Source organism: Dasypus novemcinctus, chromosome 5 (assembly GCF_030445035.2).
Source record: "Dasypus novemcinctus isolate mDasNov1 chromosome 5, mDasNov1.1.hap2, whole genome shotgun sequence".
NCBI classification, from domain to species: Eukaryota; Metazoa; Chordata; class Mammalia; order Cingulata; family Dasypodidae; genus Dasypus; species Dasypus novemcinctus.
Window position 1 is genome coordinate 45,137,541 of NC_080677.1, and position 18,125 is coordinate 45,155,665.

At 32.8% G+C, this 18,125-nt stretch overlaps 1 protein-coding gene across 11 annotated transcripts in view; it reads left to right on the plus strand.

The window, feature by feature from the left end:
• DGKB (diacylglycerol kinase beta) overlaps positions 1-18,125 on the plus strand; it is a 723,907-nt gene that overhangs the window by 156,001 nt on the left and 549,781 nt on the right. For 6 of the 11 annotated variants that reach the window (XM_058296926.1, XM_058296928.1, XM_071215140.1 and 3 more), the window contains exons 3-4: positions 2,754-2,830; positions 6,625-6,645. In XM_058296926.1, the coding sequence (XP_058152909.1) occupies positions 2,754-2,830; positions 6,625-6,645 (98 nt within the window). The remainder of the gene's footprint in view (positions 1-2,753; positions 2,831-6,624; positions 6,646-18,125) is intronic. The other 5 variants (XM_071215137.1, XM_071215135.1, XM_071215134.1 and 2 more) reach the window with 1 other exon arrangement.

The following is an 18,125-nucleotide window of genomic DNA, read 5'->3' on the forward strand; positions in this document are numbered from 1 at the left end:
AATTTATTTTTTGTTTCAGAATAATTTAAATGGAATTTATCATACCTGGTCTGCTGCTTGATTTTGTAAATAGTTTTATTGAAACCCAGCTATGTCTAACGGTATTGTCTAGCTGCGTTCATGTTAGAAAGGTAGAGTTGAGTATTTGCAACAGAGAATGTCTAACTTGTAAAGCCTAAAATATTTACTGTCTGGCCTTTTACATGTTTGCCAGGAATCCCCAACAGCAACCATTCTTTAACTTGAGTCCATAACTTCCAGTCTTCTGATGCCACCATTATCAGTATCTGCTCATTGCACCCCCAATGCTGCTTTGCTCACCTATTTGAATTTTATGTTTCTGTATTATATCATTTCCTCACAAACAAACTCAAATTTATTTTCAATTCCACTGTTACATACTCTAATAGATTCCCATATGTATTGCTTATCTCATCACCTTGGTTTTTCTATTATAGAACCTATAGCAATCTATAGATATCTTGTTTATTTATTTATTAACAATTATTATTTGTCCCCCTCTCCATCATGCACAAAATAAACTCCATAGGGACTTAGACCCTGATCTTCTAAATCATATTTGAATTTCTTAGGCCTAGCATAGTTCTTGGCAAATAATAGGTCTTCTTTAGAATTGTAAAAGGTATTATAAAACTAAAAATAATGTACATTCAACTAAGTTTAGTGAATGTTGGGTTAAATTTAAACAGGTCCATTATGTAAAGACATCTCATAGACTTTAATATGCTACTGTGAATTTTGAGTCTCTAAGAGGAAGATAAAGTATACAGTGTTTCCCACATCAAATTGATTGTTAAAATTTTGTTTCACGAATGCTTTTCATAGGCAATACTAGAAGGAGTGCTAGAAAATGGGCTGTGTTGAAAATATATTACATATATTATTTTGATACATGAGAAAGAGACTCACATATTCAAATAGGTGAATTTAGTAAAAATGTATTAAGCATCTAAAGTATAAAACTGCTAGGAATTGTAGAAGATGCAAAGATGGAGAAATCCTGGAATGTATAGATTAGTGGGCAGAAAAAGGTACATACCAATAACTTTAAAGTAAAAACAGATGGTAAAATATGGACAGGCTATTCTATTTGAGTGAAGGACTGAAAAATTATTATTATTTTGTTAGGGCAAAAGCAGGGATTAAAATTGGCTTAAAGAGATTCTGTGTATTTATTATAAAATACACTCCTTCCAATCCAAGGGAAAAATAGTCATTTTTATTAGTAGAAGAATACAAATAGCCAATACACTCACTGAAAGAGATCTAACATCATTAAAATAAAAATGTACATTTAAGCAAATTTTAAAAATAGTTTCAAGGAGAAGTCATTTTAGACAGTCTTGGAAAGTGGGCAAAGATTTGTTAAGGAGAATTGGAATTCAAATTCACATTTCTTTTTAGGTCATGGATTCTACAGGGAAATGCACAGAACATTTTGGAGTTAGAGGAGACTTAAATATCATCTGGCCAATCCATTCATTGTAATGAATTTGAAAAACAATGACCAGAGATTTTTAAGTGACTTATTAAAAAATCACATGGTTAATTAGAGACAAAGTCAGAATGCTATTTTTCATATAATTGTCATGAAAGAAAAATGTACTCATCAGTTCATTTAGCATTTACTGAAAAAATTATTATATTCCAGGTACCATGGAAATAAAATCTGTTAGCAAAGTAGGGATGGGCTAAAAATACATATGAAAGATTATGGCAGTTCAAAGATCACTGAGTCATGGGGGGAAGTCAGGATGGTTTACATTCAAATACTAGGAAGCCACTGCCTTCTCCTTATTTCTCACATTTATTTCAAGCTTGGTTGGTCACTGTTATTCAAACTTGAATATTTAATTGACTAGAATATCTACTAGCTTTGATTTTCCTCTTACTTAAATATGTTGTAATTGTGGGAGTATTTAATAAAAAATTACGTTTTAAGAAGTAAGGCAGTATTATTGGAAGAAGACTTAATATGCATATATGAAATTATTCTAAATCTAATAATTTTATTAGTCATTTCTTGACATTTTTCATTATTTTCTTTACTTAACTGAGAATTCTTTTATTCCCAATTTAAAAATAAGAAAGTCTACAAATTAAAGTGTTTTTGAAAAAATAATTTAAAATAATTTTTATAAGCACACTTAAAACTTTGTTGTTAATTAAATTAAAGTAAGACTTACTAGTGAACTTTGTGTAGATTTAGAAAGTCTACCTTTGAATTTCTCAACGGAAAAATCTATGTCTTTCCTTTGAATGAATGTACCATTAAGGTTTAGCTATACATTTTATTTTTCTTATATGTCTGCCAGGACTATTAATTAATACCATTATATATGAAAGAATGTTTTCTGAGAATAATAAAGTTCAACAAAGAATATTTGTATTCTTATTTACCATGTAAGCTAAGCTTATTTCATTTGCTTACGTGTCATGGTCCCAAAACAAAGGAGGATATCACATTATCTATTAAATTATTTACTCCTTAATTAATAAAATTATATAGTTGATGGCCCCTTCTTAAGCATTGTCCTTGAGGAAAGCATACTTTTTCTTTTCTTTTCTTTGTGACTCATCTTTAATTTCAAAAATTATGAAAGAAATTTATTTTGACTTTTAAATTGAGTTTCTGTTAGTGATTATATTTTAAGAGGTCTTTGTTTCTGGATAGTGTTGCATTGCCACAGTATACATAAATAAACAATTTGTGTGTTTTCTATTTCTCATAGATTCTACAAAGAAATTAAAGGATGTTCTTGAAGAATTCCATGGTAATGGTGTGCTTGCAAAATATAATCCTGAAGGGGTAAAACTTCTTTTTTCTTTGTATCAGTTTCATATATACACATTTGGAGAAATTTAAATGCTTTGTGTGTGTGTGTATATACACACACATATATATGACAGAGAAATTTGGAGACACAAACACCATAACATAAAGAAAATTAAGTATTAATGAAATGCTTTTCTGGAAAATATGTAAATAAGTTTTTCATCCAAAACTGTTTTGCTAGTGAAAATAATGTGTCTATGTTGTATGCTCAAAAAAAGAAAAGATGATCTATGGAACAGTGTTAGGTTCTTTTCCTAGAAGACAGGAAATGAGATTAGAGAGAGGGGCAGAAGCAGGGATCTACTCTCACTATATGACCTACATACAGAATTTAACTCAAATGGATGTGAGTTTGGGGCAGAGAGTTACTCCTTTCAGGGAATTATTTCCTTGACTAATGGAAGATTCTGTGATGGATAAAAATAGTCTATCAAACTAAAAAAGCCAATATGGACAATAAGAGAGGACTTTCTTCCTTCTATTTTGTGTTTGACATATTAACATAGTATTATTCAGATTCTGAATCCCTGAAATTCTTTCCTTATATAAATTTTAAATATCCTGACATTTGCTGTTGATCACCATGATTGAATGAATGAAAGCCTTTCCCTTCCAAATTATTTGTTAAATAACTTTTCATTTGATATTAGCTGAGTTATAGTACATTCCAAGTGTATGATCACCATTACTGTGAGGACATTTACAGCATCACTTAAGTGAAATTTGCATTGAATGGGAGTTAAAATAAATTGAACTTTGCAAAAGACCCTTTTGCCTGGATTTCTTATCTAGTCATCCAGATAGATATGTTTCCTGACTAAATTTGATTTGGTTTTTTCATTGTTGTTTTGTATTAGCATGTTTCCAAGAGCATAGTTCTTGGTTACTCTTTAATATTGTACATCTCTGGAATTTATTGAGCTTATATTTTAGCTATCACAATCTAACTTCTAAATTTTAATCTCATAACTTTCATAGTGTTCTATAATTTCCTTTCAATATTTTTCATAGCCAGCTATGTTTCTTATCACATTTTATATTTCTCTCTGCATCCTAATATATTGCTATACATTTTAAAGCTCCTTAGCTTTACTAAGATTTATTTTACTTTGTAAAACTAAAATGAATATTTAGTGCCTTTGAAAAGATGGGTAAACTAAAGGTATTTGAAATTCATCTCCATTTTCCTATATAAGAGGAAAAAACAAATATCTGGTTTACTTTTTCTCATATTTTCTTTTCCCAGATGATTTAAAGTGAGAGGAAAAAAAAATGACATAAAGTTATATAACTGAACATCTCAAAGTCCAAGAAATCAGAGAGGCAAAAGTAAAGATGACAACTTTAATGAATTGCTTTAAGACACCAAAACGCCATCACTTTTTACATTCCAAACTGTCTTGAAAATTTGCATGAAATTGAACCTGTACATAGAAAGAAAACTTGTTTTTTCTCTCTAAAGCTAGCTACTGGCTATATATACAGTTGAAACGTGAACTTTTTTTTTTTTTTTACGAAGTAACCTTTTTTGCTTCAATAATTTCTCATTTGAACTATTCTAAGACTCATTCCTAATGATGTAATATATTTCATGAAGACAATCAGTCACTGTTACTGGATTTATTAAGGTAATTTATTAGATTCATCATTAGACACACATATGATGTCAGTCTTTTAAAAAATGTAATATCTCTCCATAAAGGCAAAGAACTGTGGTTAAAATGCCTTTTTTAAAAATAAAGAACTGTTGGAAAACAAAAAGCTAGATCTAATAATGACCCCAAAGCAATACTAATTTAAGAGTGAAACCACATTCTAATCTTAATGCTATAAGAAATTCTTCAGAAGAAGAAAATTTCAAAGTTTATGTGACTATTTTAGAAACTTATAAAAAGATAACAGGAAATAATTTTGAATTTCCAATATTGAGAATGACATCTTTAAGATCATGAAGTTCTTTCCAATACATGACATCATTCATTTTATGAAAGATTACTCTAACAGTATGAAATAATTCATTTGAATTCACATGTGAAGTTATTAGTCTCTTTTGACTGGTCAAGTTGAGCCCAATGTTGTTTGATATGGATAGCTGTTTATTGATGCTCAATGATACAAGAAAAATTAAAAATACTTTAAAAATGAATTATTAATCCCCTATTTTCTAAGATGAACATGGCTTGTACTAACCATATGAAATGTATTTCAAACAGAGAACAATCTAAATATCTCTTAAGTTGTTTTTCTCTATACAAAGTACAACTGCTTAAATGGTAAATTACATTAGTTTTTGCTTATAATTCACTTTAACTACTGAATTTGGAAAGGACTGTGTATAAAAATCTGAATCCAGTGAACTTGTGACCTGTTTAGGTCTTTTTTTTTTTTTTTAAGGAGGGAATGAACCTGAGACCTTGTACGTGGGAAGCAGGAGCTCAACCACTGAGCTACACCCACTCCCAAGGTCTATTTTTAAATGAAATGTGTGGAGGAATCTTTTAGTTTTCATTCTTTTATTTTAAAGATAATTTGGTAATCATTTTTGAATAAATGAATCACAGAAGACAAATGTGTAAAACGTCCTTAAACTTTTTCTAAGAATAGAAATCTGAAAAAGGCACTTTGATTCCAGAATTAATAAAATTACACAGTTTTGGAATAAAGAAACTCATCCTCATAGAAGTAAAATGACTTTCCCAAGATTAACCAGCTAGATTCCTGACACTAACAGCAATTAAATCCTATTTGTCTTAAATCACAATTAAAGGTCAATGCCTTTTCCTCCCCGCTTCATTGGCTAGGCTGTAGAATGAGAGGGAGAGCTGTGGGAGATAAGAGTAAGGGGAAGGGGGAGATATTTCACATGTACTGAATGGCATTGCTGGTGTTACAAGGGTTTCATATCCCAGTACACAAAATTATTACTCACTCATGTCTAACAAGGTAAGAGATTTCTATTAGTCCCTGTGTAATCTATGCATATGATAACAGCTCATTTTTAGTAGGGATCCAATCTTAGTTAGAAGGCTCACAATAAAACACAGTCAGGATATCTCAGATATAAATAACCTCATGAAAAGTCTGGAATTTGGAAATATGAAAAAAAAAAATCACTTTGGCATTACATGCCTAAGATTTTGGCTGTATTTTCACCTGGAATCCAAATAGTTCCAGTGACATCTAAAATGATAGGAAGAAATTAAGCAGTGGCAGATGTGTAGAAATAGAGGCAAGGGGAGAGCCTAGACATGCTATATGAAATAGGAGGAAGAATTATTAGGAGTGGGAATAAGTTTTCATAAGTTAATTATGCTTTATATACACCATTATATTTTCACAATTTTCTCTGGAAGGTTTCAAGAATACTGTATGTCTCATTCATTATATTTATCTTATGTCAATAAGAAATATTTGCTTATTATATTTAAGGATTGACAGATTTATCTAGGCAGTGAGTCTCAAATTTTAGCATGCATCAGAATCACCGGAGGAAATGTTAAAATACAGATTGCTGCCCTCTCCCTGATCCCTACTCCCACACCTGTCAGTGTCTGAGTCAGTGGTTCTGGGGTAAATCACAAAACTTTGCATTTCTATTGATTTTCCAGTAGATATTCTGGATCCGCATTTTGAGAACCATCAATCTAGTGCATGTTTTCAAATCAATCTATAAACTTGAACTTTTAATTAAATTTCAGAGGTATGAGATAATGGCTATAAATTATCTTACATTAACACATGTATTCTTTCTTTCCTTGCATGCACAGAAACAAGACATTCTTAACCAAGTAAGAAATTTTCTTTTCTATTGAAATCTGTCTTTCCTTCCTTTTTCTAATATGAGCTATGAATTTTTCATCCATATCACTGAGTTATACTTCTTTTAACAATAATATTCACATAGTGTTCCAGGTTATCTGTAATAGTCATAACAAGTGGGGTCAGATGAAATCGAAAATTTGTTCAAAAAAGAGAGAAGGCTGCTAGTTTTGTTAAAGTCTCAAATGGAGGAGATGATACCGTACTGTAATAACAAAGGTTCCAGAGTGTGGACTTCAGTTTTGCAAATTATGGAATTTACTTTTCTAATTCCCCTAAGACATAAATTTAACTTAAACTGTAAATAATAATGCCTTTTTTTTTTTTTTTTTTGGTCTAAAGCACTGTGTTATTATCTTGGGGAAAAATAAAAACTGAAAATTCATGGATTTTGTGAAGGGGAGGAGAGTAACCAATCCGTTGCTTCAGGTTCTTTCCCTCAGTAAATAATATTTTGTAAATAAAGCTTTATATCAGTGGTTCACTTGGTTACATAGAATTACCACACATTTTTGGGTACTCTCAATGCATATTTCTGTCTTGCTGGAGTAGCTATGCTTATTGTCCTCACCACTTGCAGAATATTTCTAAAATGCATGAATTGTCTAAAACTATAATATTGTCTTCCTTGGGCAATCCTGGATACTTACTAGCTACTTTCAAGTTTCCATTTGGTTTCAGTGACAACAAGCACTTTAAATTCATGTCCATCATGTCATACAAGAATTATCTTGGATGACATAAAGATCCTACCAAGAGCATGTTACAATCCCTTAAGATGCGACCCTACTGAAATGGCAACTCATTGACTATGTCTTTTAATAACTTCCATTCCAGAGGATGACCTTTCTGCAATCTCATCCCAGAATGTCTGGTATCCAATTAGCCCCTCAAAGACTAGTGATTACATGGGTTTTATAGTTCTTTGTAGGTTACCTTTCAGAGTAAGCAGTTGCTTTTAGTGTCTCTATCGTCAACCCTCAATAATCAAAAGATCCTATGTCAAGCAGCAACTTGGTCAAGAAACATACCCTTCTGCACATCCTGTATCCCCACTAGACACGCTCTGAAAACTGATGTCTAAGATGCCCTGGCTTTTCTTGGGGTCATTAGAATAAATGTCTTCCTTTTGCTTGCCCTCTTTGTTCTATATATACTTGTTTAGCAGGCAGGCAATTTCAGTTGTAGACTAAGTAAGAACAGGAGAAGCTGAGGATATTCAGAGGAAGAAAGAATGAGAACGTACTCGTTACTGAGCTTTGTGTGTTTCTTTGTCTGTCTTTATTCTGAGTATAGGATTTTCTCTGTACGTGTTTCCTGTATGCTGAACCTCCTTGGCCAAGTTTGAAATACACTTTCATAGCTCCCTGTGCTTTCCTTATCTTTGTACTTGGTACTCAGTACTGTAGTTTTTGTTACTGTGTATATCCTTTATTTTCAAGCACATGACCTTGTTTCAAGTCCCTTGATAAGATACCTGGAATTCTGAACCTACATTTTGTAGTGCTGCTACCGAATATAATATTTTAAATGTCTTTAAAAAGAATGATCAATTCACAGAAGGACATTTTTGCAATTGTACTATTAACCACAATTCTCACCCACTTCTAGGTTCACTATGCTATTCAATCCCTAGATTAGTCTCTAGCTTTCTTTCAACTGATATTTACGTTCTTAGACTACCCTTTTCAGGCACGATCCCATTTATAAACCAGCTGCTACTCACTATAATGTGTTACCATCAACTCTGTCCATTTCCCCACACTTTCACAGCCAAATTAATTAAAATTTCTACATACATTAAGCATCAGTACTCCTTCTCAGCCCACCTCTTATCTTCTAAGAACCTATACTCTAGTTTTTAACTCCATGGATTTATTCGTTCTATTTAGTTTGTATTAGTGAGGGCATGCAATATTTGGCCTTTTGTGTTTGGTTTATTTCACTTAGCATACTGTATTCAAGATACATTTGTAAAATGCAACAAATGTAAGATGTGGACTATAGCTAGTAGTAATACTTTAAGGATGCTCTTTCATAATTTGTTACAAATGTTTCACAACAATGCAGGGTATTGGTGGTAGGGTAATGTATGGGAGATTTTTATTATGTTATGCACGTTTGTTTTGTAAGTTCACAACTTTTACTATACATGTATAAATTTATGTTCATGTATGAAAAATATACTTCCATTAAATTTTTAAATAAAAAAGGATTATTGACCCTGATTCAATTATTAGCAATGATATAAACATCTTTTTACTCTAAGCTGTAATTATCCTTCCAGAAGCAAATTAAAACTTTCACATTAAAGTAAGTATCTGGAAAGTATAACAGAAAACCTTAGGGGTCTGGCTGAGCTGAGTTCAAATACCACATCTGCTACATATTAGCAGCTTCTGGACAAGTTATTCAATCTCTCCTAGCCTCAGTTTGCTCACCTGTAAAAAGTGAGTATCAGCCTTGTTGGGTTGCTAAAGGGTTAAATTTGAAAGTGTGCATATAATGATTATCTGGTATCTGGCGTATAGTGGGAGTTCTTTTCATGTTTAGAGGCAGCAGCCATAGTCACACTTTAGCCACCCACATGATTTCATACAAGTGGAGAAGGTGGGGAAGCAGTATTTGGAATGGGAGAACATACCTTCCAGACTAGTTAGCATATCTTTTTTGTCTGGTATCTTAAATATTTCCCTCACCAGTCCTTTAATGTCAATTTTCTCAGGGCCTCACTTTTCTCATCTGTAAAATGAGGAAAAACAATTCTGATGTTTTTTGCAACTCTAAGATAATTTCCCTCCACCATGTGGGGTGAGTAGGGACATGATGTGATTTGCTTCTCCTGACAAGCTGGCCACAATCCAGGTTGTTGTCCTACAGTACAGTTATTGTGTCCATTCTTTTTGCTTCACTTCCCACAAATGTATGGTGCCAGGACAATTCGTTAGCAATGAATTGAAGGAACATGTTAACCAGCATTTCTGCTTTTCTTCCCTATTGCCTTCAGTATAATTTCCGTGAGCTTCCTCTTCTTATCAAACCCATAACTAGAGCACAATTTGAAAACATACCACCAGTCTGGATAATAAAGTGCCTAGCACAATTCTGTATTAGTAAACCTGATATTAACTATGAATTAAATATGTTGGAATATATGCCATATTTTATTTCAATATGTGGCCTAAGGTTTTATGCCTTGATACTGAGAAAATTGCTCTAGCATAGCATAATATCCAATAATTTGAGAAAACATTTAAATAAATACTATGAGATTATTTATTTAGTCACATCATAAAATATTTAAACAAATCAAGTTTGCAGGTTTCTAATAATTACATTGAGACTCACATCACAGCATTTAAAAAAATACACTACCTTGTATCTATGAAAACATTAGAATTTGAGAGTGAGCCAACCACTATTATCCTATATTAAGAGCTTGGATTCATGATTTGGTTGCTTCAACTAGCTAAGTAATTTATGTTAGCAATTTCTTTTTTTCACCCCTAATCTGCTGGAATAGATATACAGAATTTAAAAAGTAGGCAAATATTTAGAATGTATGAAAACAATTATGCCACTTGCTTTAAAATGCTTTCTCCACAAATTAGTTGTTAAAACTAGTTTAAAATCTTTGGAAAATAAGAACACTGGTAACTCTTAGTTCAATAAGACAGTTAACTTTGAAACGTGGTATTTAGATACTCTGTATAGCTTGTTTGTTCTTCTATTTATTTAATAACATTTATTAAATAATTTATATCAGAGTTACAACCCAGGATGGAGAAAAAAGTGATGCTGGGGTATGCAGGCAATCTTTTTGCACGTTTCCAAGGATCAGCAGAATAAACAATGACTTGCTGCACCTAAAATTTATTTTTAGTGTTTGTCTAATGGTTTTGTTTGAGTCTTTATATCATCAGGGATAGCCTCTTTGAGAAGAAGAGAACTGAGGGGTATCAGAGGAAAATAAAGATGGAGATTTCGTTGGAAAAGCCTAGAATGTCTAAGGATGTTAAGTTTATTTATAGACAAAAGGAAATTACAGATAATATTTTTAGGATGCAAAAGTTAAAATTTCTATTAAGAAAACACTTCCACAGGCAATGTGGGCAATAGGCAGATGATCTGTATTATCAGATAGTATCAAACTAGTAAATCTATTTCCACAAATTACTAGATGCATATGCTTCACCTCAAGGGAATTCTTAAGCCCTAAAAATAATTAGTGGATTCCCTGACTCAGTTGTAAAATCTTACTTCTTCACGCTAATTAGTTGTCTCTCTCTTTTTTTTCCAAAGATTTATTTATCCCTCCCCCCTCCCCGGTTGTCTGTTCTCTGTGTCTATTTGCTGCGTCTTCTTTGTTTGTCCTCTTCTGTTTTTGTCAGTGGCACAGGAATCTGTGTTTCTTTTTTGTTGCGTCATCTTATTGTGGCAGCTCTTCATGTGTGTGACGACATTCCTGGACAGGCTGCACTTCCTTTTGCACTGGGCGGCTCTCCTTATGGGGCATGCTCCTTGCGTGTGGGGATCCCCTACACGGGGACACCCCTCCGTGGAAGGACACTCCTTGCGCACATCAGCACTGTGCATGGGCCAGCTCCACACGGTCAAGGAGGCCCGGGGTTTGAACCGCAGACCTCCCATGTGGTAGACAGATGCCCTAACCACTGGACCAAGTCTGCCGCCTTATTTGTCTCTTTAAGGATATTCTACTCTTATACATCTTACCTTGAAGTTTCTCCTCGTACTTATAGATTTGACAGTTTAAAAAAACAGAATGTATGTCATAGTCTAAATTTGACACCTTGCATACCTTCATTCCTTTTATTATTTTTGGCTTTGTGATTTGGATTTGTTTTAATCTGTTACAATATTAAATATATGGCCATGGCCTAGTAATAATTTAAGATTGTCTCATTTGAGATTTATTACATGAAAGAAACTATTCCTACTTAGAAACTTTTAATATTTTATCCATTTTACAAATTTGTATTACCCCACCTGAACCAAAGTCCTTTCTTATTAGATTTCTTAGAAAAAGGTAGTTGAGGGAACTTTTGGTATTTTTTTGATTCCATTGTCAGTTCCTCAGATATTTAATGAGCATCTACAATGTAAAAGATGCTATGTTAAACACTGTCTGTTGCAAAATTGTGTTTTGGATCTTAAATCTGCCTGCACACATATCTGCATTAAGAAAACATCCTTTGGAAATTTTCTTCAAAGATAAACATGCAAGTATGGAATAATTAAAATCTGACATTATAAATTCAAATGATAGACACATAGTTGTTCAAGACTTCCTTATTATATTGTATTTTTTTCAGGAGAAAATACCTGTAGAGCACTTAAGTATATATTTCTGTAATAGCTCATACTTGTTCTAATGGCAACAATAAAAAAATAGATGACAAAGTGTCACACTAAATTAAAATGGATTCAACCTGAACTACAAGCTTTATTTGAATACAAATTTTTGGTTACAAGAATAATAAAATTCATGATCAAAAACCCTTCTACATAAGATTCTTCCAAATAATACATTATTTTGTATTTTGTAACTACCAAAAAGAACTTAGAATACGGTTGTTTGTTATTCTTGTCATTTGCCATCTTTTATTGAAAAAAAATTCTAATTTTCTCTCTTCTAATTCTTTCTCTATAAAAGGAACTTGCTGCACAGAGATTTTAGGGGACTGTCATGAATTTCTTCAAAATTCAAAGTAGTGAACAAGAATATTAACATATACTTTGGCTCAAAGGTTTTCGCATCAATTTTCAACTTAACATGATTAATTAATAAAGAAATTAGAAATTAGAAAGTGAAATGAAAAAGGAAATAATGAAAGAAAATCTCAGGTCAATTTATTGTCAACATCTTTGATCATTCTTTTTGCTCAATAGCACCTAACATTTTACACATAGACAATCAACATTTGTTAATAAATGAATTAAAGTGATTCCTTTTTCACTGTTTTAGCTATCCACTTAATCTATAATAGTTTAATAATTCACATTTGCTCTTTAAAAGTCACTTATTAATTACCTGCGTATGCAAAGTTTATTAGAAAATGTGAAAATAAAACATGAACTATGTTTTGTCTGGTATTATTATAGTCATAATGATCCAATTAGTATCTGAGTCAGATGATGTAGTTTTCTCCTGAAAACCCTCCAATGACTGCTCATCTTACTACTCTTTAAGGCCATAGCTCTCTTTTGATGGTCTAATATCTTACATGATCTTCCCCAGGCCACATACTACTAAAAACTTTGTCTTGGCTTTTTCTTCTTTGATGCTAGTCCCTACACACTCTGCTTCAGTCACATTGACTTCTGTAGAAATTTCCCCTGTCCCACCTCAGGATATTTGTACTAGCTGTTTTGTCTGGCTGCAGTGCTTTTTCTCCATATATTTTCAGGACTCTCTCCCTCATCTAAGTCTTTACTAAAAGAACAGCTTCTCATTTCTTGATTGTCAGATTTAAAATCACAAGTGACACCCTCCCAGATAAATAGATCTTTCTCCTCTTTATTTTTTTTCTGCAACACATAGCATGATCAAATATTGTGCATTTAATGGATTTATTTTGCTCTGTCCTTATTCCCTTCATTAGGAGATAAGCTCCCTGGTGGCAGGACTTTTGTGAGATCTGTAATGTCATTACCTCAACACCTAGAACAGAGTTTTGTATAGAGTTCCTTGAAAATTTGTTGAATATGAGAAAATTCCACTCTAAAATGGAAAGAAATTAAAGTAGGGGTTCTTAACCTTCTTTGTTTCACAGACTCCTTTGCCATTCAGGTGAAAACCACAAACCTAAGTCCACACTATACTGTATACAACTTAATAAACATGTCAGACCCACACTAAAATGTCTCCGCAAAAATATTGTTTTATTGAATTTAATTCAAGCTCACAGACCCCTTGTTAAGAACTCCTGAATTAAAGTAATGATAGAGTGATGACATTTATTTTGATTTGTTTTGACTCTACCTGGGTGAACACTAGATGATTTCTTTAATATTAACAGGGATTTATAAACAAAAGATTGAGATGATCAAATATAATAATGAAAAGCATAGGATGGTGTCTTGAATTTGTGCCAATTTGGCAGCAACATCTGAACAGCCCTCTCAGTCTATTCTTATCATTATCCCTCAGATAGTTTGTGGCTGCTTCTTAAGTGGGGAAAAAATGAAAACCCAGTTTTCAATATGTTAGACATGGTTTTATTTATGTGTCTGTGTTTGTGTCTACAGCCAATTAGATTTTTTGTAAACCCATTCAATTAAGTCAGACCCAACTTTTCTTATTAATGAGTCCATCGATATGCATACAGTTAATGTCATTCTAGCTAAAGATCACAATTTTCCAAAAGTAATTGTAATTTTGCTAAATGACAATTATTGAAAATGCATAATCTGATAAATTCAGAAAATTTCTTCTAAATCATAAGGAATATCTGTAGATTGGGGGCACCATGCAGAGAAGTACAATATTTTGGAGAACATAGGATTTTAGGAGAAATTTTAAAAACCTTAACAGGAAAAGGTAGGATGTTTTTACAGAAAAGACAATGAAGAATAATTGCTTAATGAATTAGAATCATAAAGTAGCTTTTTGTTGGGATTTTGTACATGTTTGGGTTTGGGTTTTGCACCATAAATGTTCTTGTTGTAATGTGAAATGAGTGAGAATGTAAGTAAAGAAAGTTTGTTTCCAAGAGCATGGCGAAGAAGGTGGGGAACAACATTTATGTCGTCAGTAAGACTTTGGTAATAATTAAGATCGCATCTTCTTGTGAAATCTATTAAAGGAACTGAGGTGGTTTTCGTTATGTTTTGTAATAGGGTTTTATATTGTTTTTAAATGTTTGATTTCTGTAAGCAGTAATTTGTCAAGCATACCTGATTCAGAGCAATTATAGCAATGTATCTAAAAAACACAAAAACTGAAGGTTTAAACTTGGGGAAATGCAGTAAACTTTCCAGTTTTATATTAAGGTAATAAAAATAATCGATCTAACCTCAACCAGCCCTTCCTTTTGTTAGGCACCTACTATGTGCTCAATGCATGTTTTACATAAACTTGCTTTACTACATTTAGACAACACCCGTGAATGGTTGATATTATACATCACTATATATTGAGGAAACAAAGGGTTAGAGCTCTCAGACAATAAAGCCAAACCGAGTATTTCTGCTTGCAGAACAAAAGAGAAGTGCCACACTCAAGAAACGTCAGAAAGTTTCCTGAGTGTTGTAAAAAGATGGGCCTGAGGAGAAATGTATTGCTTATTAGGAGGGATGCTAAACTTCAAAGTTTATTTCTTCCTTTTAGTTGGCCATTTTTCTTGTTTGCAGTAATGCACCACCAATTTCAAGTAGAGCCTTTGTAGATTATGTAAGGCACCATAGGACTTGGGGTCATGAAAAGAGCAAATCCTTGTGTCGGATTTTTTTTTTCTTTAAAGGAGCAGCTAAGTTACTTGGTCCAAATCATTCAGGTGGCAAGTGGAAATTTTGGAATTTGAAACAAAATCATCTTATTACAAAGTCCTTGTTCCTATTTTTGTGTATGTGTTGCTGCTTTTCTGTCACAAGGTTAAACTCTTGGCTTGGCTTAGCTCTGCTTTAAGATACAATCATATTTGGATTCAGTTGCCTGGCTTTTTACCTCATCTGCATATTTTAAAACTTTGGCTTCATTCATATTGGCAAATTTCTTTTTGGATAGACTTTTACTACCTGAAGCTATTGTTCTTATTGTCATATTATTCATAGTTTCTAGATATGTGTGTTTTCTGCCATTAATAGAAGTAGTTGAATTTACACCATTTGTGGTTGTGGTGGCCAATTTATTAACAATGGGAGAAAATGAAGTCTTCTACCAGCACCAACATAAATTACTAATGTGCCCTTCTAGAATGAATGGGGAAAAAAATCCAAAAAACTGAAACTGAGAATATAGGATTAAATTGTAGTCAGTCTTGGAACCACTAATATACAAGGCAAAGTTATTGGTTTAGTTTTTTTGTTGAATTGAATTTAGATTAGGTACAATTGCATACACAGTAAATTTACTTAATTGGCATATGATCTTATCTATAGAAAATTATTTTTCTATAATGCCATTGCTGTATGTTATATTTCACTTTAAATTTATCTATAAATAATCCAGTAATAAAATTGCTCATTCCCTGCTACCTACCCTAATATTATTTCATAGGAAAAAGAGACTTTTTATTTTCCAAAATAACAGTTTATGGGATTAATAATATTCTCATCTGCCAGGAGTTTGAACAAAATTAAGAGCATCAACCTGCCAAATTTCATTTTTGCCCAATTTTTGGTTTCATTTCAGTTATATTAAACTGAGTAAGAAAAATTTTCCTGATGATAGCCAGCCCTATAACTACATGAGATGGACATAAATATAGATATATAAATGTCATACAATTCTATAAAAACACATATACCTAAATGTATACACACATACAAGACTATCTTTCCCTTTATATAACACTAGCCTAATTACCCTGCATTTATTTTTTTTTATTTGGTCCATTTATATACTGTTTTGTTACTAGAAAAATATTTGAGGTGACTAAAATAATTTTAAAAATATTTATTGCATGGATTAGCAATTGTTGAGAGGATACTGTATGCCAAGAACAGCACTAAGTATTTATATGCATGATCTCATTTATTCCACAACAATGGGATGAGAGAGATACTATTATTACTCTCATTTATTTAGACGTTAACTGAGGCTTAGTGAGAACCTACTCCAAATCACATAACAAATTAAATGGCAGAGCCAGTATAATTCCAAAAAACATTTTTGAGACCATATTGCATTTGCCCTGTGTGCTTTGTAAAAAAACACACATAAATATTAGCCAAGTTGACTTTACTATAGATGTCTGTGTGTATCTACACACACACATATATATATACATAGAAACTGTATAGTATTTAAATATGGGCTTTACTATAGATGCCTGGGTGTATATACACACACACACATATATACACACAGATATTGCATTGAATTTAAATATGGGATTTTATGTAATATAGGTATGAATTTTATATGTTCAAATTGCATAATTGCCATTAGATCAACAAAAAGTTGGAGATGTATCAATTTCCTGATTTTTTCCTTATAGGAAATTTTATTTCATGAAGTGATATTAAGTAGTTTTATTCATTCGAAACAATTGAAGTCATGGCTGTTAATTAGCAGTACAGTATCTATCTCAGAATTACTTTGGATATATTTTGCATGCCCAATAGTAAAAAGCTAGAAGGCTTTGTGAAGGAATCATTCTTCAGCTTAGATATGGATACATTTCATTTAAAACTCCATGAAAGGAAACCAACTAGAAGAGCTATGACTAGATCAGACTCATTAAGGTTAAGAGCATGTTTTATGTATCAGAGTCAGTAGACGGAAGGGCATGACTACAAGATAAAAACTTCATGTTGAATGTTTCCTAAAAATGTTTGTTTTATCAGCTGAAGGATACCATTACTTGTGACATTAAGAAGATAATGTACAGAAATTTTTTATTCCCTCACCTGCTTTGGGAACCTTCAATAGTTTGGAGATAATAGGGAAATTTGCTAAATGTCTCTTTGAGTCTCTTCTTATATGATTCTTTTCCATCTCACCCTGGACAGTTCAAGGCCAAACATGCCCTGAGTGGAGGAGTATTCCTTCATTACCTATGTACTATGAGCAAAATATTTCTGTCTCCTCTAGATCATTTCTATTCTCTTCATGAGGATAATCTCTCATCCTTGAATTTTTTTCCTCAGGTTTTGGAAATAGAGTCCTTAGAACAAGTCTAAATTCAGTAATTAGGATTAATAGTTAAGGATATTAATAAAAATCCTGAATTTGAATCTTTGCAGACTTATAACTGGAAGATTTTTCCAACCCTCTTGCCCACAGTTCCTGGATGGCTGCTCTTTGGTACCTCGCAAGGACTGAAGGAGGGTGTACATGTATCTGAAAGAGTGGTAGAGAGCTCGAATTGCCCCCTGGTGTTCTGCTGTCTTCCCCTCAGGCCTTCGCACATGCGTTCCCTTAGTTGTCTCCTCACGTGCTCCCTGTGAGGTTCCTCTTCCCTTGCACCCTTGATCTGGACAGACATGGTTTTTTGAGCTGCTCCTTATGTTTTCTGGTCCCTTTAGATAGTCTCTTGAACAGAATCCAAGACAATGCGACTGGCCTTCCTGCCGCATTGTCCACATCTTTTTCCCAGGAAACACTCATGCACTTTGGTCCTGCAGTCTCTGGGAGTTCTGGCCAAGCCCAATATAGCACCATTCACTTGGCTTTGCCTCCAAAATACCCACACCCTGTCCTCTTTTTCCAGGCAGGAGTCAGACCCTGAACCATTGTCCCCATCAGTTGGGAGAGACCTTGTTC